Raw genomic sequence first — 22510 nt, forward strand, 5'->3', positions numbered from 1 at the left:
TATGAAACCGTGTCTAGGAGGAACTAGACACTTTTTGATATAGTAGAAGCGGGACTTGGCGTGACAATTCCGAAATTCGTCCCTGACAGGAATCGAACTCCGGTCGTTGGGGTGCGCCACTGCGACCCCAACTCTAACAGAGACATGTATCAACCAACTGAAAATTAGAAGCAACATGAAGCTATCCATTTTGAATTCTACTAATATATCGTCATCTAGTAGATTGTAAACATGAGTCTTGTACAACTGCGGAAGCCAGTTGCATCTAGTAATAAGCTCCCACTAATCGTCCAGGAGAATGAAGTCGCTAAGTTGTATCCAGTGCACAACTTGAATAATGATCTGCAAAAAATTCATACTATTTTGTTTGTCAAAAAAATATCATTTCTGGTTGTCTACATGGACCAACATAAGGCTGAAATACCAATGTGCATTCTAGTTTTATCTTTCATTTTTCAACCCATTCGGCCAATTTACAAACATATTGGTAAATATTCGTTGCTGCTGGTACGCTATAAGTGAGATAAGCCATACACTAAATAATGTGAATAAAAGGACAAGATAAAATGAGGTGTTCGACTGTTTCATTTGAATCACACAAACAACACTTTTTACAACCATTTAATTTCCTCTTAGCTAGGTTATCCTTAGTTAATAACACTTTGTTATTTAGCAACGACACGAAGATTTTTATTTTCAGAGGTATTTGAAGTTTTCATAAACATTTATGCAAAAACCTAGTATGACCATTCATTATGTCTAACTACATAGATTTAACCGTAAATATCACAAAGTCTAGCATCATTGGAAAGCTTTTTTGAATATGAATCTAACACTATTAATTACATACAATATAATCTAGATTTTGTTTCTCAAAATTTTGATCAAAGTTCTCGTGAAATACGACATGTGTCTTATTCATAAAATGGAGGTAGTACATCATGACATGGACCATTTTGGTTTCATTTAGCTATGCCAAAATGCGACCTCCTCGGCATTGGCGGACCTATGTTAGGGAAAAACCGAGCCATGGTCCGCCCAGCCCAGGATATTTTAGCCTATATACCTATAAATTTTGGCCCAATAATAGCCCATTTTGCCCATGTTGAGTGTATGAAGCAGAAAATACCTAATTTCGACCGCGGTCATCATAGCTCGGGTACTGCCGAGGAAATCGTCGCCTCGGTTGATAATTTCGACCGTGGTCCTCCTCTGGCGACCTGTGCCGTTTGTTGTGAACAGCATCTTCTCCATCTGCCCATCTGTTTGCTATTTCCATTAACGCGGATACTGTCTTTGGGTTAGTCCTCCCCAAGTCCTCGACAAAATCTCCACGCCTGATTCCTGCGACAAACGCATCTATCGCTCTCTCGTCAGATATATTTTCTGCCGAGTTTTTGATGATGTTCCACCTTTGGATATATTTTCTCATTGGCTCGTCTGGCTTTTGTCGGCATGCTCTCAACTCCTCTAATGACACAGGTTTCTTGCACGTAGACCGGAAGTTCTTAACAAACACGTCCTCGAAGCTTTCCCAGCTGTCGATGGATCCTGGAGGAAGTTTATTTATCCAAGATCGTGCGGCTCCACTCAGATGCACCTAGATGCTTTGCATAGCTGTTGCTCTGGTTCCTCCTGTAAGCTTCACTGTCTCGAGATAGTCCACTAGCCAATCCTCTGGATCTTGAAGGCCGTCGAATTTCTTGAAGTTATCAGGTAACTTGAATCCTGAAGGGACTCGAGTTTTTCGAACTCTCCTCGTGAAGCACGGCAAGCCACACATATCCTCGTCGTTTAACTCTGGGGACTGCCGATGTTCCCTTCTGCTCTGTCGCGCTCTGTCAACTCTTGCTTGTGCTGCCGTGTCCCTTGCTCCACTTGGTCCTTCGGGAGCTGCTGCTGCTGCTGCCGCAGGTCGTGGACTATTTTGCCTTGCCGCTCCTTTGGGAGGTGTTGATACAAACGCCGTCCCCATAGCTCCAACTCCTGCTATCGCCATGTTGTACAGTGTTTCCCTTGGATCTCCTGGAGGTGGTTTAGATGCGAGGATAAAAGCTTGTGTCGCCATATACCCAGCCTCTGGTGTCTTAGGGATGATGTTTCCTCTCGTGTCTATCGACATAAAAGACATGTCGAGGTTTTGGACTAAGTGCTCTCTTTCTCCTTCGGGTACGTGTTGTAACCTCGATCTTGCTCTATTCCGAGCCTCCCTGTGGCTATCACCCGAAGTTCTAGATTGTCGACTCAGCTCTGCCCTTCTCCTGCTGGATGCAGAAGCTGCCTCCTTTCTTCTATTTAACTCAGCTGTCTGTTTTTCCAATTCCCTTGCAGCTCGTGCGAGCCTATATTGATATGCTTGTAACTCCTCTGGCGTGGCTGTGGTGGCCATTGGTTCTGAGCCATCCATAGCTCACGCGGCTCTATCCCATGCTGCTTGCGGGAGTCGAACTCTGTCTCGCGGCTGTGGCCCGATATATTTATTGCCTAGACCTCGTCGCAAATCAGATCGATCAACGTATGGATTTCCCAAATCGTCGAAAGCCTCAGATGTTTCTTCTTGATCATGGCTTGGCTCTCCGATGACATAAATCTGATGATACTTTGTATTCAGATCTATGTTGGGTTTGGTGACACCATCGTTAAGATTGGCGAAGACCTTGCCCACTGTAGTAGATTTGTCGATGAAGTTGTAGCTGTCGACACTGCTTGAGCCATCGCTTATATATGAGTCCGCAGATGACTCAAACGACATGTCGCTGAAGATCTTGGCGAGTTTTTCTCTCGCCCTGGTGCTGATGAAGCATGACGATGAAGTTTCTTCCTCTCCTGATTCGGTTGACGATGTATAGCTTGAAAAATCAGAATCGACCGCCGACGATCCCGACGAAATCGGAATTTCGACACGATACGATCCCTCTTTCTCGACGCGAAAGTGAAACCTTCCGAACGTCATCTCCATAGGCTCCTCCAGATACGCATATGCATCCAAACGGGAGGGCGGGTGAGGAACAAAATCAACAGGACCAGTAGCGATCTGTTTACCTCGATCCATTGCGTTGCTTGCGATTGATGAAGTCGATGATTTTGCGGTTGATGAAGTCGATGATCTTGAACGTGCCATCGAGACCAGATCCTTGACGCCTCTAGTTTCCACAGACGGCGCCAATTGACAAGGTATTAACTTGTCAATGCCTACGGATTGTAGACTAGGGTTTAGTTGGAAGTAGAGGGCAAGTAGATCTCGAAGGTTTCAGCCGAAAAGTACTCAACGATTATGAAACTAGGGTTTGTAAACAAAGATTCGATGATTTCTGTGTCCCTCGACTCCCCCTTATATAGGAGGCGGAACCGAGGGATTCGTGCCGTACAAGTTACAGACTCCGGGAAGGTTTCTAACTCATCCCGTAAGATTACAAAATAACACTTCCTATTACAACTCTAGTCTTCCTTAATAATATCTTGGGCTCCCGAATCTTCTTATTCTTCGTGTAATGGGCCTTCAGTAAACCCCGGGTACTATCTTCGGCAGGCCCATTTGGGATGCCTATGTCAGTATTGGCCCGCCCAACTTTTTTGGGCTTGTTCCGCCGCTACTCCACGGCATGCATATAGTTTAATGAGATCTAAATCACATAGTATAGTGATAACAAATTATAGCTTATATACGAACCGTTTTGCCCCTGCTCTCTCTCCTAGACGGCGGGCAGCCAGATCCCATCTCCACCGGATTGAGATCTGGGCCCCTCTCCCTCCGCTTGCCGCTCCGGCGGCAGGAGGGGGAGGGGGCCTCGTTCCTCCTCCGTTTTGTAGTTAGGGCTTGTCTGCATGGTGCGTCGTTGGGGTGGTGGGAGCGACGCCCGGGCAAATAAATTTGCCACAACTCCACTCCCACACCGGCGGCGACCTTCACGGTGGCGTCTCAGAGTTGTTAGCAAAGTGTGCTTGTCGATCTTTCAGGTCGGAAGCTTGGTCTTCTCGCCGTTCTTCAGATCTGGCGAGATCTGTTTCTCGACGTGCAACTGGCGTTTGTCGTTGTCCACGACGACGCTGGGGGCCGGGGCGAGGTGGTTCTTCTGGAGCGAAGATGTTGGTCCGGAGGTGGTGGATATGCCGTTCTTCTCCGACTTCGTCGATGGGAGGCGGCGTATCTTTGTCCAAGACAGCACGGGGACGTCCCCAGTCGACGTGCCACAGCGACATGTGCCTCGCTGCTTGCAGGCCTGTTCATCGACTCACAAAGCCTCTTTGGCGATGGTGCTTTTTGGGATCTTGCGATGGTGGCTCGGCGTCTCTTCTTGCGTTCGTCTCGGCGGCGTTGGATTTAGACAGCGGCCACTGGCTATGGTGGTTGGAGGAAACTCTAAGGATCATTTTGTATTTCTCGATCTTTTAGGATTTTATCTGCAAATTCAGGATAATCATTTTTATCCCGGTTTGTCTTTTAGTTTCCACATATGTTGCTTTATGTAACTTGGTTTTCGATTAATGAAATATGTGGTTGCTCTCTCAAAAAAAAATTTATAGCTTATATAGGGACACCAATACTTTGAATCATGTTTCTTAAATTCCATCCACATACAACACCTCGCAGATTCTTCCTACAAATATGCTTACGACACTCAAGAAATTTTTGCATGGAAGTTTATTTTAGCTACAACTCCCTAGTAACTTATTTTGGGATCACATTCCATTTGATTTTCATTTTCGTTCCCAAGATCTTCCTTGTATGGGCCTAACGACTTGAGGTTGGACTTCATTTTGCAAGGCTGCTAACCTAGAGGAATGCTCGAGGGACTCTCATTCAACGTTGTAACTTCAAGTAACTTTGTGTCACTAACATATGGGCCCATCATATGGAGCGGCTATATATGAGTAACAAAATCAGGTGATGACGTCACCATCTCCATGCTTGAGGGAGTTGGAAGACATATCTAGTGATACTAAATTTTAAATGATACCCTAATACTGACCTCAAAATGCCGACCTCGAAAGCTAGTAGGAATGATCATAAGAATCTCTACTTTTCCACCTAGCATCAACGTGAAGTCAATCTACTATATCATGAAAATTCACATCTAAATTCAATCTACGCAACAAGAATCAAGAAAGAAAAATCTGTTAAAAAATTTATCCAAAAGAAAAAGAAAGACACTATTTACATGATTTTGTCATTTTTGTGTCTCCTGATGTATAACCATGTTTTAGTTCAAATTGCGCATAATTGTTAATGATGTCATACTCAAGCTACTTAAACTTAGATTAGAATTTGTTGTGATCCTTTGCACTACTTTGTAATGCTTGTATCATGGTATCATGTGAGGTTGCCCTTGAAACACCCCGGCCACTCCCTGACCAGGCCAGTTACCCCTAGCAGCTCTCTAAATCTTAGACTAATCCCACATACCAATACAGTTTTCGGATTTTTTACAACTTATTAGTATAGGTATTTTTTCAATCCTAACCAGCCCTAGGCCAGGATGTCACTTACTAGATATTTTTCTGGACCATCGGGTCACTTTCCATCTAAGTGTGAGGTCGACCGCATGATACCCTGTCAATTTTTCTAAGGCATAGCTTGGATATTAGTAGCCATTTTTGCAAGACTTATGTAAGCTTCTAATTCATACCATCTTTTCTGTAAATATCTTTCAAACCAAAGTGATATAACCAAATTCCAACGAAATTTGATATACACTCAACCTTTTCTACACTCGTTCATGTAATGACAGACATTATACAAGTAATTTTCTGATTTTCTTGTATTATAATTATTCATTTTGTACTTTTCCGTTCTTTTAATTATTATTCCAGTGTCCCAACTGTCCTACGAAGGCCTAAAACAATTATCTTGGTAGGTGAAAGCTTGCACTACTGTTAGAATTAGTAAAAAAAGAGTGCATTGGACCATTTGTTCTTGCCCGTACCTAAAGAGACAGCAGATCTTCATCCAGATGCACCTGATCTGCATTTTTTAATCAAAATGTATCTGACCCTGCGTAGGAGAAATCAAAGCTTTTTTTGAGTAGCAGATCCTCTCTCATCCCTTTGTCTTGTCACGCTTCTTTTAATTTTTTCTTCCTCATCTCGAAGGAATAACACAAAGCTGGCTTTCCATTAAAGACAGACTATCTGCAAACTGTTGCATCTCCAAACGGTGACCGGTCACGATCTGAGTCCTCGTATAGCCACTCTATAAAAAAAATCAATTCTAATAAGAGAATTCCCAATCGAGTACCCTTTGCAGTCGGCTAAGGGTATCTCCAAAGCGACCACTTAATCAAACAAATATGTACATTTTAGTTTGTTTGGGTGGCCAAGGGAACATGTACGGACATGATGCCATTATCGGCCTGTATGCCTAACTACTAAGCCTCTCCTCTCCCGACCCCCTCCCCCAACCCTAACCGCCGCCGTCGGTAGCGCCGCCGGGGCAAAGACCCTCGGGGCGTGGCGGCTGCGGGGGCCTTTCCTCGCCGTCGTGGGGGACAGCGAACGGGCTCTCCCCTCCTCGACGCATACGGCGGCGGCCTGGCGCGGATGGTGATGGGCGGCGGCGGCTCTTGCGCTGCGGTCCCCCTCCCCTCTCGTAGGCTTCCACCCGTAGCACACCGGCAGGGGCTGGTGGTGGGCGGCGGCCAGGCCCTCGGTCTGCGCCATGTCCTCCCCCCACCTCTCGTCGGTGCGTGGAGGCGATCTCGGGCTTCTTCCGCGGCACGAGGGCGCCCAGGGCAACAGCCTTGGGTTCAACGGAGGAGGTGGCCATCTTTTTCGCCGGAGAGGGTCGGCTTGCGGTTGGTGGTGGTGGATCTTTTGATCTATCACCGTGTTTTGGCGGCGAGATGGAGGTGCATGGAAGCCGGCGATGGTGTCACCGGTGGAGGGTTGGTTTCGCCAGCCTGGGATGGTCGCCGACGTGGGGGTCTGACCTGAATAAAGGCGGCGGTCCTAGGGCCTCTCTTGCGTGAAGAGGAGGTCCTACCGGAGGCCTGGACTCGTGATCTGGCCGGGGGGTCGAGTTCCGGAAGACTCCGCCGGCGAATGTAACAGTGCTTTTCCTAGAGTTTGCTGGATCGGAGGTATTCGGTCGTGCGCACCCATGTTTTGATTACGACCGATTGGTTCTGAAGGGAGCGGCGCGAAGCTCTTTTTCTGTGTTGACATCAAGTGACTATGGATCCATGATGAAAGTCGGAAGAAGAGAATTTCATGAAGGCCGGAGTGGAGGACTAGCTAAGGGAGATTCAAGTATCCGCGCTGTTGAGGGACTTGCTTGGTGTTCCGGGCTTCACAACAGCGGTATGAAAGTGGGGGCGACAACACAGGTGAAGTGCAGAGTCCTACCTTTCATGGTGAAAACCCAAGGTCTGGCCTTAATTGGTTGTGTCTGGCAATGACCTTGGTGGAGGCATTGTTTTGAGAGCGGGGACTATCTTCAGGGTGAAAACCTAAGATCTTTGATCGGGCGACGACGGTGTTTGAGCACAGTTCCCTTCTTGGAGGTGTCATTTTTGGAGAGTCTGTAATTCAGGTGTTGTCTTGGCGGTGGATGTATTGTTGTTGTTAGGCCCGAGATACTGTAGCGGGACTTTTGTTTCTTAGTTTTCTTTTCTTGTTTTTAGATGTGTGCATCTATAGTGCCATTAGGGTGGTGCATTGTTGCAGAGGCTGGGTGTAATTGGTATCTTCTTGATATTAATATATTCCCTTTATCGAAAAAACTACAATACCCATTTGGTTCCCGCGGACACTATTTTTGGGTGATTTCAGCCATTTCGGCTATTCCGAGCCAGAAGGGGGAGCACAACTATCGAAGTCGACCTTCTCCTGCGATGGCAAGGGTTGATGTTGTGGTGGTGGCAATGCTGACAAACAACAGTTGGCGGTAGCGGTCACTGCACGGACTGAGCTCCTCTGACGCCAACAAGACCACCCAAATTCTATGGGAGCACACCCCAAACTCGTCTAGCTACCGACAATTTCGGCATGTGGCAGATTTGGAAAGAAAACCGCTTGTCATGGCCCGGCGATAGAGGGGAGGTGGGGAGGGTGTGAATCGGGGGCTGCAAGATGGGCGGAATTGTCCCTAGGTCGCGAACATGTGAGCAATAGGAGGACTCCCTGCAAAGACAAATCCATTCCAATTTGAGCCTAGAATTAGACCCGGGCTAACAAGAAAATAAACATGCCCCGAGAAGGATCATGACGTTGGTCCTTGCCTTTTATTCGTGCGGAGACTTATCGTTTGTTCACGTAGACATGCTCACGGCCAAATGGGTCATGACTTTGGAGTTGCCCTAGACCCTAGTTGTCGTTGCTTTCACTCAACCTACCAAGCTATTCATAGAATAAACGAGGAAATCACATGTATATCAGTCCATGGCCAGGAAGGATAACAACCAGCAACCAAAGATTCCAAGCATCATACTCACGACATAAGAAATTGAAATATAGCACAAGAAAGGAAACAAAAATGAGGTAAAGCAGGTTTGTATCTAAAGCTGGGCGACCAAATTCCCCATCCAACCGCAAAGGACAAACTTGTGCGTGTAAACTAAACAGTAAGTAGGGCCCTAAGCCAAGCAAAGGTAGATGAAAAAAGATGAGAGGGAGAGAAAAGCTGATGCAGATGGAGGGGAAAGAAAGGCTAAAGCTGATGGTGCAAAGCTAGAAGTACCAGTCCCTGATTAATATATTTACTCAAGATAAATAACAAACATAACATAAAACTAACATATTCTAGAAAGGAGAGGAAGGAAAATAAAGATAACATTAGGGAGAAGAAAGAAAGAAAGAAAAAGGAGTGCCGTGGGCTGCAGCCGCAGGAGTGGGCCCAGGGCCTGTGGCCTGGAGGGGAGCTGGCGGGCCCGACGCGGAGCCCACTGGGTCCAATCAGATGCGACCGTTGAAGCGCGCGGAGACCAGGTCACGATTCCGTGGACTCGGACGTCCGTCGTGCAACTACGTTGAGGGTTTTGTTTGCCGTTCGTAGCAGAATACGGCGGCTCACGGCTTGGAGACGGACGCGGCGTCCTTGGGGTTGCCGTCGGCGGTGCACGCGCCGTTGGCCATCGCCGACTGCGCCGTGAGCACCGACATGCTCGGCGAGGGCGGCATGTGCGCGGCCCCGTCGGAGGCGCCGTTCATGGCGCCGCGCATGGCGGCGTTGAGCTGGTGCTGCGCGGCGGTGAAGGGAGGACCGGCGGCGGCGGACGGTGGGCGGAGCTGGCAAGTGGCGGAGGAGATGGCGGAGGCGAGGGAGATGGGCATGAGGCAGAGGCCCTTCCCCTGCAGGTACTGCATGGCGGCGCCCATGTCGTCCTCCATCAGCTTGGCGACCTGCTGCTCCGTCACCGTCAGGCCCTCGCTCCCCGCCGCGGGGCCGCCGCCTCGCCCCTGCAAGCACGCACAACAAGACACAGTACGTATCAGCCAACCAGCAATTGTACGATGTACGACGACAGGTACTACGGGGGCTAGTGGCGTCATTTCGCGAGCAGCACGCGGGCCGCTGTGGCATGGCAGTAGCTATCAGCCGTGGCAGTCCTGAAAAGCCCGGTCACATCCGGGTGATTCTTTCGAGCGCGGGAAAAGGCAGAGAGAGAAAGCGCGCGATCGGGACGAAGACGAAGGGTACTGTGCTGGTCATATGGGATAGAGTGCAGGCCAGTACCTCGGAGGACATGTCGGCCACGAGCGGCGCGACGGCAGCGGCGCCACCTAGCCGGCTCATGCTCAACACCTGCGCGTGTTGGGTAAACACATGAGAAATTAAAGCTCGCAACAACACATTAGATCATGCACATATATAGCAGTCTCTCTCAACATTTCATGATCGATGCTTGCCTTGACTTGGAGCTGCAGAAACTTGACGTAGTCGATGATCTCGTCCAGCATCGACGCCTTGTCCGCCTGAAAACAACGAGGCTGAGCAACAACAGCGAAAGCAGTATGGGCATGCAGCAAATTCGAAAGAAAAGCGTCGTCAAGACTCTCGGAACCGGCGCCGGCGCGCCGTGAGAGACGACAGGGCCAGCCGGAATCCCAGGCGGGGCGGGGAAAGCCATGGCAGGAAGGACCCCAGCCAGGGCAGCATGGAGCACGCGCGTTTGCCGAGACAGCACGGCGGTGGTCAAGTAGGCCAACGTGCGGGTAAATGTGCCCGCACGCGCGCGCCCACCCGTACTGCTGCCCATCACATATTCGACGAAATGAAATCTCTATCTGATGGCTCCAACTTTTGTGTTCCATCTATCAGCAGGCTACTGTTGAAGCCCCTATTTTAATCCAATGCCCCGCCGGCATTGAACTGATCTAGTAAAGCAGCAACCTCCCAACCACAAAACCCTAGTTGAAGCTTTCGTCTACGCTTGGATCTCAACTTAACAGCCAAATTGAGCTCAGCTACAAACACAATATATCAATCAGCTGATCTTTAATTAGTTGCTCACCTTGTTGGCGTTGGGCACCAGTTCCTGCAGGGCCTTCATCCTCTCTGCGATCCTCTCCCGGCGGAGCTGCGACACATTGACAACATGGTCAATTGGAAGGAACCAAACATTAAGCTATAGAGGAAGAAGACTGGATGCAGAGCTAAATTAGGCTGCAGCTGCACAGGAGTAGAGAAGAACAGAGAACAGTAGGAACTAGGAACAATGAAAAGGACAGAGGAATAATAGCAGTAGTTGGCGGAACGATCCAAACCGAGGAAACAATAACAAAACACGGGAACTGATTAGCGCTAACTGCTCGTTTTGGTTCTTTTCTCCCAGCTAATTGCGACAAAATAGCTAGTAGTAGCAACAACAGTAGTAGGAGTGTTGCTGGTGGAAAACTTACTCGCTCCGCGATGCTGTGGGGGTCGGTGGCTTGGCCTCGCCTCGCGCGCACCCGCTGCCTCGGCGGCGCCGGCGCGCCGCCACCGGACCCGGCTTGCGGTTGCGCCCCGCCTCCGGGAGCAGCTCCTCCTCCTGCGCCAAAGGTCGGGCTCGGCATGGGCGCCGTTTGCTGCTGCGACAACCGACAAGCAGCGAGAAGAACGCCGCTTAGAGATGGGGAAAGAGAGCGACACGGCAGTACGGTAAGTTAGAACTTAGAAGCAAAGGTACGCACGTTGCGAACCTGCGGATGTGGCTGGAAATGTTGCTGCTGCTGGAGCGATCCGGCGAAGCCGCCGTAGACGCCGGCGTCCCCTCCCTGAAACCAGCAGGGAACGAAAAAAAAAACGTAACTTTTTCGCAAAGGAGAAGAAAAGATTCTCGATTTGGCAAGGACGGGGAGAGGAGAGAAAAAAGCAGCTAGCAAGTGGATTAATTCGAGGAAGGGAGATGGATTATTATCAGTACGGCGGAATTGGCGGCAGCCGCTTTCAGGAGGGCCTGCACATCGCCGCCCGATCCGCCGTTGCCGAGGGTGAGCGGGAGGAGCATGCCGCCGTCCCCTCCTCCGCCGACTGACGGCGAGCGGCCCATGCCCTGGAGCATCATGTGGTGCTGGTGGCCCTGCCTCAGATCGGCGAGCTGCTGCAGCACCATCTGTTTCGTCGCCGCCGCGCCGCCAGCGCCGCTAATCTGGTGCTGCCGGAGCCGCGACGCCAGCATCACCGACTCGTCGAACGGGCCCCCGAACTGCTGCATCCCCTCGCCCTGCGCGCCGTCGTTGGGCTTCGTCCCCGTGGCGAGGTCGTGCCACGCCGAGGGCGGCAAGCTGCCGAACATCTGGTCGAGGAAGTCGTCGTGCACACCGCCGCCATTGACAGCGCCCACGTGGCCGTTGCGCAGGTCGTCGAGGGAGATCTGGCCGGCGCCGGCGGCCATGGCTTGCATTTCCCGCGTCGTCGGCTGCATCGCGCGCTAGGGCTTATACGAGACGAGGCGGGGTAGGTTAGGGTTAGGATGAAGCCGATGTCCGCAGAGAAGAATGATGTAGATTTCGGAGGAAGGCGAGGTCTGAGCTAAGCTAGCACGGAGTTGGTGTCGCCGGCTATTTATAAACGGGATGGGTCGGACTCTATGCGGCGACAATGGTTATCACTAGTCAAAGTGTGTTAGACTAGAGAGTGATTACCGAATAGATTAGCAACACTGATACCGGCATGCTGTGTGTTAGACTAGAAGAATGGATGATGGTTTCGATCTCCTCATCAGAAAAGTAATACTTCTCGCAGCCGCCGTTGTTTAAACCTAACAGCCTACTTGCATTGAGCCCACTTGGATTGGAGATAGCCAAACTAAGCTCTATGCTCTAGCCCCATTAACATAACTGATTAACCTAAGAAGATTGTATAAAACAGTCTTTAAGTAGGCCGATGTTACTATACCTCGTGCTTTTTTTTTTGAACAGGAAAGGTCCCGAAGGACCGAGAGCTGCATTACATGACCAAATTACAGGAAGGGCCTCTAAAGAACATGTACATGTATAGACCAGCCCTTTGATTTCACTAGTGGAAAAGAGGCCTTTCGTCCCACCCTTTAGTCCCCGTTTTGAACCAAACCGGGACCAATAGGGGTATTGATCCCGGTTCATCATGAAAACCCTTTAGTCCCGGTTCGTTTGGACCCTTTAGTCCCGGTTGGTAATACAAACCGGGATACGAACCGGGACTAAAGGGTTTTTTTGCCTTCCCATGCACCTCCACCCCCCCCCCCCCCCCCGGATCGCCTTTTTTAACACTGTAAAATAGAAAAGAAAATGATACAAAATTCAAAAAAAAAAATGTTTTCGGATTCTTGTATGTTATGCAACCTACTATTAGGGAAAATTAACAAATTTGAATTTTCACTTATTTTGCAAAAATGTTTTGAAAAATGGTAAAACCGCAATAACTTTTGCGTACGACGTCGAAAAAAAACGTATAATATATCAAAAAAATGGTTTACCCGGTTAGCCAATTTTTAGATTCTCAAAATTCCAAATGAAAATATGAAAGCAGGAAGATTTTAGTTTTTGCCAGAAATTCGGAATTTTATTTTTTTAAATTTTTTAAAATAATAATTACATCATGCATAAAGATTACTATTACTTAACCATAAAGTTAGCCAATTTTTTAGATTTTCAAATTTTCAAGTTTGGCAAAAAAATATTAAAAAATAATAAATTTAAAAAAACAATTATAATACAAATTTAAAAAATTATAATTATAATACCATTACCACAACATGTACGTTATTAGTTTTGTTTATTAAAATAATTATTTGGAATTCGAATAATAAATAAGTGTGACATCGACCAATATGTTAATAGGATTGATATGATACTAGTATCACAACATGCGCGCGAAGCACTTGGAAGCGGGATGGGAAAGGAACTTGGAAGTTAAGCGTGCTAGTGCTGGTGTAGTGGGAGGATGGGTGACCGAGCGGGAAGTTGGACCACGAGTAAGTAATTTGACTAGAGATTAAGGGTAGTTAGAGATTAAGTGGAGTTAGAAACTAAACTAGTTAAATAACTGAAATACTAGAAATTCTGAAAAAATAGGAAAAAAAAGAGGAGCAAAAAAATAATTGGGAACCAAAAAAATAACGAAATAACCTTTAGTCCCGGTTCGTGTTACAAACCGGGACTAAAGGGTTTTTTCCTCGACGCGCGCCAGCAGCCCACGTGGCGGGACCTTTAGTCCCGGTTTGTTTTACAACCGGGACTAAAGGGGGGGACCTTTAGTCCCGCCTAATTGGTCCTGGGTTGGAAACCGGGACTAACGGCCCAAATAAACCGGGCCTATAGCCCCGTTTTCCACTAGTGTTTTGCATACATGACCCTAGCATAAAAACTGAAAATGCGATCAGGTCCCTGGTCGTTGCCGAAGAAAGGACTTCGCCATCAACTGTCGTCCACGCCGCCGGGGAACAAGCCACTTGGGGCGCGGCCAGCAAGGACTGTCGACGACGAGCCGGAGAAAAGCCCCCCTATGGAGGTAGATATCCTGGAGAAGGGCCGCCCTTCGGCCATAGTATGCAGGGGCAGGGCGATGGCACCGGCAGAAGTCCCCTGGTGAAGAGATTCCCAGGAAGAACGCCGCCCCGACAGCGACGTTGATGAAGCAGGCGCAGCTCCAAAAGCACTTGTGGCACCGCAACCAGTGCAAAGAAGCAGCAACACCATTGCTGTCCTCATCCTCGCCGCCACGGCCGGCCGAGAGGAACATCTTCGGTGTGCTACCTCTACACCAGAAGCAGCAGGGATAAGACCTCCAGGAAATAGACAAGGTGGTGACGACGCGACTGTGCTCCTCATCGCCTCCACGGCCGGCCATGAGCTCGTCGACGACACAGTTCGCCGTCGTGCGCGCGCTTTCCCCCTCGCCTCCAAGGCCGGCCAGGAAAAGATGCCACCCGCTGCTTCCGCGCTGCAACGGGTGGTACACCGCCGCTCTTTTATTAAAGGGGGCATCAGTCCTCTTCTCCGTTCTCCCCTTCGACCACCGGAGAAGAAGAGGAAGCAAGAGAGACCCTAAAAGAGATGAGATCTAGGCGGCCAGATCCCCTCCTCCGCTCCCACTACTGGGCATCAAGGCCCCTACCGGCATACTGCTACTAAATCTATCTACTCTATTTACTCTGGTGCCTCCCCTTTGCCCATCTCTACCGGTGTCGCCGGCAAGATCGGCCTCGGGTTGCCCCGATTCCCTCGAAGGAGCTCTCAGTTACTAGAGAGAGAGAGAGAGAGAGAGAGAGAGAGAGAGAGAGAGAGAGAGAGAGAGAGAGAGAAAGGGGGAAATGGGGCCCAGGGAATGATGATTCGCTTTGGCAAGCCCTGTACCTCGTGCTCATGTCACGCATCAAAGGATGCTCCTTATATGTTATACATGCCAACATTAGGCCTCCTTTAATTAATATGATAGAAGAAACATAGAAATAGAAAATGCATATGATTAGTATGTCATGTTTATTTGATTTCTATTTGAAGATGAAGTTTCTTTTTTATCATAGCAAATGAATTTTTCATAAGGTATGATCTGAATTTTTTTAATACGATTTACACTGTAAGATTCCTATATTAGTAGTTTGTGTGGGATATGTTCCTATAATTCAAACAACTTTTGTAGATAAAATATATAGAACATAAATTCTAAATAATTCTTATACAAATCCTATAATGCAAAATAGCCCTTCCGCAAAATAATTGTCCCTTTTACACATCAACTAGTACAATTTAAGTCAGTGTGATCCTACTTTGGCTTGATCGATCTCCTAAAAATAGCCAAGTAACTCGTCTGTTTTGTGTAGTGCATGCCAAAGATGAAATTTTAATAATTAGCAGAGTGTATGCATCGGTTGATGGAAAGGTAATGGTTATACTCTCCTTTTCAAACAAAATATACAAGGAATTCTAACACCTCTAGTGGTGCGGGAGTTAGCTTTGTTCATTTTAGCGCCACAATACGATCTACCACAACACACAATACAATATGGTAGACGGGCTTTGACGGTTTTAAACACCGACGCACGAGGCTAATCGTCGAGCTTGCGCTAACTCGACAAATAAAAGCCGCTAAAGATAACTGCGCTGGTATAGTACCGACTTGTCGTTTTTCCCCGGATACATACCGATAGGCCGTGCGATCTCGTGCACTGGACCAAGATGGAACCTTCAGAAACATTTATAGACAAAGCAAACATTATTGTTGTGATACAGATAAGCGCGACGCAAATGTTTTTCTCTAATTACATCTCCATTATCGTTGTGAAATACCTAATTACAATTAGCTCTGATAAATACATGTTCAATCACACTAAAATCATAATTTTCATTTCATGTAAGATATAAAATCTCATTTACATCAATTATCTTTAAGATATAAAAATCCATTTACATCAATTATCTTTAAGATATAAAAATCTATTGTAGTGAAAACTCCTTGATCGGGAGGTTTTAGTGCAGGATTTCCTAAAGAGAGGAAGCTAAGTACTTGCCTCTCTACCTAAATCTAGAGGTATCAAATAACTACCTGTCTTTTAGATGTGTGTGGCGTCTTTGAACACATGTCTTTTCCACAACTTCATCTCGTTGGGGTTCGAAGATCTTTGTGATGTCGACAACCTCGTCACCAATACACGCGACATCATCCGAGCAGCGGACCTCGTGGCAGATCTAAAACAGAGATAAGATCGATTAAAAGAGACACACGAACAAGATGAAGCACGAAGAACAAGATGGAGGTTAAGGTATCTGTTGTGAGATTGGACTCGCTCTAAGGCTAGCCTAGGCCTCCAGAGTTGGCGCGCTGGTGGAAGACTCCGGTGCCGGCCGTACACCATGAACATATTGGGCATCACTAGCCAAGGACAACCTACAACTCTTAATCTAAAGCACAATTGCAAAGAGACGGGGATGGGATCTATGGTTCATAGTGGACAGTGGAGTGCAGCGAGATCTAGATTTTGTAGAGAGGCAATGCTGCTAGATCTACATTAAGTAATGAAGAGAGGAGACAGTAGCAGAGTGGTCAGACAACAAGTATTCCATGCAATATATAGGAGTGTTTTGACATCTAGGGCTGACTTAATGTTCCATTGACTTAGTGAGACAGAACTCTGGGCATCGCGCTACTCTGGATCCCGTTTTCTTATAGGCTCCATAAGAGCAATTCCAATAGTATAGCCAGTTATTGGCTATAAGCAAGATGTCATGTCATCTATAGTTAACATGTAGCCAACAAGTATAATAGTTGGTTATAAGAATGTATTACTTTTTCAATGGATAGCCCACTTTTCATTCACACACTTTGCCTAGGAGCACGTGTTAGAGCTAGCTCTTGCATAAGAGCTCACTTACATTCTCTCTCCTCTTCTCTCTCCTCCAACTAAACATAAATATATTATTTTAATCCTTATAGTAAGCTAACTAAGCCTTATTGTATTTGCTCTAAGTAATGTCCAAAATTTGGTGGGCCACGATAGTCAGCAAGATGCAATTGACCAGACGTGCAAAATTAAAACAACAAGAATTGGTGAAAGAGGGCTCATATATATTGTATACAACATATATGTACTAAGTTTATTCAAAGCAATTTTTGCATTAAATTTTCTTGTCAAATGTCAAGAGGTTGTGTATTTAAATAGTCCATCCGTCCTAAAATATAAGGCGCGCTTAAATTCTGCTGATTAACAACTTATACTTTTGACTGATTTGTAGTTATAATATATTCACAAAAATGTACAAATATATATGTGGAATAAAAGAGATTTGCAAAACAAATGCAATGATAACATTTATACTTCCCAATACTATATAAATTTAATATATTATCAAAGTCGTGCATAAAAAGCCGTGTAAAAAACATGCCCTATATTTACTCATCTGGAACTTACACTGTGAGTCAAAGCTAACATTGCACCTTTATGACTTCATTGCTGCACTGGCAAAAAAGTTTGTCAGCCTCCACTAGGTTGCACGACTCGTCCGTGACACTCTTGAGGAAATGTAAGCATGCACGTGTGTCCGATCAAGAATTGAAGATGCGGTACCGATTTCACGTACGTGGACCGTCACTTTGCTCATAGTACTGTTTTCTGCGCTTACCTACACGATCGTACACCCGTTCTTTCGAGTTGTAGAGTAGAACTAAGGAATCTAGCCCCCCTTACCTCAAAAAAAAAAAGGAATCTAGCCCCCATTTACAACAAAAGAACATACTGTGTTTTCACCGTGAATGATAAGAGTTTGTACTCCTCCCGTGTTACCGTCCCACTTGCCGATGTCATTTCCACAAGAAAGAAATCACCAAGCAAAGTCCTCCCAAACTTGGTCCGCTATTACTAGGCCTCAGACCTCAGCCACTTTGGCATTCTCCGCCACTATCCATAATGACAGTAGACCACGAAGCTTCATGCCACGCCCTCCCGAAGCCGCATGGGCTGAAAAAGGGGCGCATGCGACTGAATCCCATCCGATCGATTAATCTACATGTGTCAATCCTCCAACGCAACTCTCCAACGAATCCTTCCGAAACTCGTCAACAGCCAAATCAAAGAGATCAACCATCAAGTAGTGTCTTGGCACAAAAAGAACCATGGCACCGCCCGCTTTATTAGGAAGATCATCTTGCCCGCACGCTGCAACCGCCTATCAACAGACCCCCTCCGGTGGAAGACGAGGCCACCACTGACCATAGGCCCGTGGACGAGACCTCCGCCACCACCCCCAATCACTGAACTAGACCAACACCATCAGGTGGTGAGGAGAGCCGCTGAGAGGAGGGGCGCAGGTGACCCGCTGACGGGGGTTAACATCGGCAATGCGCATAAGTATGGACTTGGATTTTAGGAAAAAGAGAGCGCTGGTGGTTTCCTGGACTTGTCACACAAACGAGGTATCCTACAAAAGTAGATTGGATGCTAAAAGTAGTCGAGATTGTATTGTAATTAGGGTTCGCAATGATGTGTGGTATTAGGGTTCTGGATCCCCTCCCGGGTGGTCCTCCTAGCCCTTAATTATATAGTGGGTTAGGTCTCAGAGTCCAATCCCGAGTCGGTTACATGCCGCATGTCGGTGTACCCGATATGGATAATATTTGCCTATTTTGATCTAGTTTCTAGTCTTCGAACCTTCCCGGGCTTCATGGGCTAGATGGACTCCTCGATCCGTACAAGGGATAGCAATGTCGAGTACCCTATATGGTATATCCATGTCACCCGCCGGTCACTACCATGCACTGTTGCGCCGCCCAGCAGGGCGCCAAATTCACAGCGCATGGGAACTCTCCCGCCAAACTTTCGCCGCAACCCCCGCCACGACGACTAGGCACCACAAGACCACCATCGGGGCTGCCTCCCCGGAGTCCACCCTGGATCCCACACTACTAGGGAAAGGCCCATTGCCGGCGCACCTAAAACCCCCATTGCCGGCGCACCACGAGCCCGCCGGTGCGAACGCGCCGGTGATAAACGGACACTGCCGGCGCACCAGGTAGTGCGCCGGCGATATCTCAGCTACTGCCGGCGCACCACCCTGCTTCGCCGGCAAAGATCTATTCCACCGGCGCACTATCAGGTGCGCCGGCAGTAGTGCTTCCAGCACTGGCGCATGCTACGTGCGCCGGCAATGTTTCATTTAGGTGCGCCGGCAATTAATTCGAAAATTCTTTTTTCCACTTTTTTCCAGCATATTACAATACAATTTTGACAGCAGTATATATTTACAACGCAGTTCATATTTATACAGTATTACATGCAATATGAGAAGCACATAGAGAGCCAAGTTTCATTTCGGTATCAGTACACAAATACGCAAGTCTCGTTTCGGAATGTGTTGATTCATACAACACATGTGCATATGCAACACCGAACGACGAAGTTTCACAAAGTTAGAAGTCTTGGTACATAGTCGTCACAAGTATCGTCATACACCTCACAATGTAGGTCCTAACCTAAACTAGAATCACATAGAACATGACCAACATGGTCATGACCATCATCACGAAGGCCATGGTCTTCATCCGGTTCCTCCTCATGTCCCTCATCTCTCCCGCTAGATAACGGGCGTATCTTCCTTCCGCCTCCACCCTAGTGGGGTATCCCTTGTAGCTGTTGCCGCTGAAACGGTGCACCTGTCTCCGACAGTCCTCCCGCCGTCGTAGACTCCAGAACCCTCCTTGTACACGACATATGTCGTCGGCATCTCCATTCACAAGAAAAGTAAAACGTTAGTACCAATGCAATGAACAAGTGCCAACTCAAATAAGAGACAAGTAGTATGAACTAAATAGCATGTGCCTCATACTTTGTTGGTCGAAATAAATAATAACATACAGGGATGGGGTCAGTGAGGCTAGGTAGGATGCACAATAGATTGATATTTGTGGCCTTCACACCAAGCGTCACTGGCCCCACCCCGTAGTGTACAAGTGACCGAACATTTTAATCATCGGCCAATGCAATTAAGAAGTGCGAACTCAAATAGAAGACAAGTAGTACGAATTAAATAGCGTGCCTCATACTTTGTCGGTCGAAACAAATATTAACATACAGGGATGGAGTCAGTGAGGCTAGGTAGGATGCACAATAGATTGATACTTGTGGCCGTCGCACCAAGGCTCACTGGCTCCACCCCCGAGTGTACGATTGACCGAACATTCTAATCATCGGCGAACTCCAAATACGAGGCAAGTAGTGGTCGAGTAAATGCAAATAATTATTAAGCTATGTACGCCATAATCTTGAAATATATAGCAAAGTAAATGAAACTATAGACACATGTTCACATGCACATTCATACAACTAAATAAAAGCAACTAGTCGATTCTATGGGAATATATAACAATTATTACAGTACGGAAGTTCAAGGACATATCGTTCAAGCTTTAGCAAGTGTTCCCGTCGTAGGATCAGGTTGTACGCCTAGGGGGGAATGGACGGCAGCCCTCAAGCGAGTTGAACGGCCTCTCATCACGCGACATCTCCAAGCGGAGGTCTATCTCATCATTAGGTGGTAGACCATAGCCGTAGAAGAACTCGCCAGACCTACTGTTGACATCCTGCAGGATTATCGTGCAAATGAATCGCTGGATGCGACCCCGCTTCTTTCTAATCTCTCTATCGGGACATCCGCCATGTTTGCAAACCTGTTTCGAGATTATCTCGGCAGCAACATGTCATCTGCGTACTTTATGTACTCCTGCATCCCGAAGGATGGCGTACCACGCGTCCATCCCATTGTCGGGCGTCGATCGCCCGAGGCAGGGGAAGTTGGTTGTGTGGGTTAAGACGAAGCCTCCTCGGGATTTCCTCTCTACTTTGAGGGGCCTGCCTTGTTGGCGAAGCCGGTGAGAGCATCATTGAGAAGGGCCCCGATGTGGGAGTAGTCTTTCTTGCGGTCCCTACCCGAGTCGAGATAGATCGCATGCGAGTGTTGCGGGTGCACGACGATGAGGGTGCAGAACTTGTCTCTGCGGAAAACACACGGATTAACCTTTGGAAATGCAAATGGAGATATAGGATAGAATGGTGATGGGGGACTAGCGAGTGATTACTTACTCGGGGAAGTAAGGGATGAGAATGGCGCCCTTCTTAATGTTCGCCAAAGCATGAAATCCTCGACCTGCCGGGTGGCAATCGCGCGATCCCGGGGTTGCGAGATGATGCTCTCCCGCATATAGAAGGGGTCCATGATCGCGATGGTCGGCGTCCCCTCCTTAACAATCTGGGAAGACATGCTAAGAGCAACTAGGCGAACCACACTAAAGTGGAGCGCTTGCATGCGATAGATGCTGAAGATGTCGTTGAACCGGATGAAGCACAAGTCCGCGGGGTACTTCTCGACGAAGTTCATGCCGTTGGCACCTTCGCCACGAAGAGAGGGTAACCAGGATCTTTTGATTTGAGAAGAAGGTTCTCCACATGCAAGACAGTCCTCATGCAAGCTCCTCATATCCGGGGTGAGTTTCTTCACGACATGCTCCGGCAGCATCGGTTGACCCAAGTGATGCAGAGGTCGCCAATTGTTTGGCAACTTGTCAAGGAGTGGGACCTTGTCCTTGGATTTGGCCGCCGCCGCCTTGTCTTGGGCGTCCTTCTTATTTGCCCTCTTCCTCTTCTTGGGTTGTAGTGCTGGACCATCCATCGCCGTAGTGGCCGTAGCACGGAGTGTGTTTGGGCTCAACATATTTTTGACGGCGGCGGTGGCGACCTCCTCAGGATTTTCCTCCTCATCAGCCGTTTCTTGAGAATCGAACAGCTTCTTGGAGCACACATATTTGAAGCCCGGCGCATCCTCATGGACAACTTGTGAAGACGTAGGAATATCCCATTGGAAGTTGTCACGTTCATATTCCTCGGCCTCGGCGCACCGCTGGCTGTTGTGGTGGGGCGCTGACCGGCGCAGCCGGCCGTTCTGGTGGGCGATGACCACGAGCGCCGCCGGCTGTCGTGGAGGGACGCTGACATGTGGCGCCGCTATGTGCTTGACTTTTCTTGCCTTCGACCACGAGTATGTGTTGATCCGAATTAGGGTCTTCGGCCATAGCAGTACCCAACCCTTCAAAGTGAGGCCAGATTCAACGGGCTATCGTCATCGGCACCATGCGGTTGATTAGGAGGAAACAAATCCTCATAGCCCGGTAACGCCCAATCCACTTCAACCCGGTAAACGTCATCCGCCATATCTCGTGTGTGCCACTTCTTATCCAGGGGCCGAATGATGGACCCCCTCGCGACGTCTTTGATTTCGTCGTTTACTCTCATCAAAAAGGTGCATGGCGTCGAGAGCGCTGCGAGAACATGTGTATGGCGTTAGAGAGAGGGCAAGGATGACGAAACTAATATATTAACTTGATGTACACATTAGTTAATTACCTTGAGGGCGTTGAGCTCGGCTAATGTCGACGGGCCAGCACATGCGGCGGCGGGCGTGCAAGTGACGGAGGGGCTGCTACCCGGCATGGACGGTGAATCCCTAGCACCAGCGACATTGCCGGCGGCCGGAGGAGTCTCCATTATAACATTGTCATTGCCGAAGTGACGGCGGCACCATCGAGTTGCTGCCGTTGAAGCTAACCACTTGCATTTTCGGGGGGCCT

The 22510-nt window shown here is 48.0% G+C and overlaps 1 protein-coding gene across 4 annotated transcripts; it reads right to left on the reverse strand.

Annotated features, from left to right (window-relative positions):
- Window positions 1-8665: 8665 nt before the first annotated feature.
- LOC127301568 (bHLH transcription factor RHL1) lies at window positions 8666-11974 on the reverse strand. 4 transcript variants are annotated; one of them, XM_051331834.2, is made up of 7 exons: window positions 11343-11974; window positions 11119-11193; window positions 10837-11004; window positions 10449-10514; window positions 9844-9909; window positions 9671-9739; window positions 8666-9393 (listed from the first exon to the last, which is right to left on the reverse strand). In XM_051331834.2, the coding sequence occupies exons 1-7, from the start codon at window positions 11841-11843 to the stop codon at window positions 9004-9006; spliced, it is 1335 nt and encodes a 444-aa protein (XP_051187794.1). In that variant the 5' UTR covers window positions 11844-11974; the 3' UTR covers window positions 8666-9003. The 4 variants fall into 4 exon arrangements, with proteins under 4 accessions (XP_051187794.1, XP_051187793.1, XP_051187792.1 ...); XM_051331833.2 differs by having other exon boundaries at window positions 10837-11007; XM_051331832.2 differs by having other exon boundaries at window positions 11110-11193.
- Window positions 11975-22510: the final 10536 nt, after the last annotated feature.

This window comes from Lolium perenne, chromosome 5, assembly GCF_019359855.2.
Source record: "Lolium perenne isolate Kyuss_39 chromosome 5, Kyuss_2.0, whole genome shotgun sequence".
Lineage (NCBI taxonomy): Eukaryota > Viridiplantae > Streptophyta > Magnoliopsida > Poales > Poaceae > Lolium > Lolium perenne.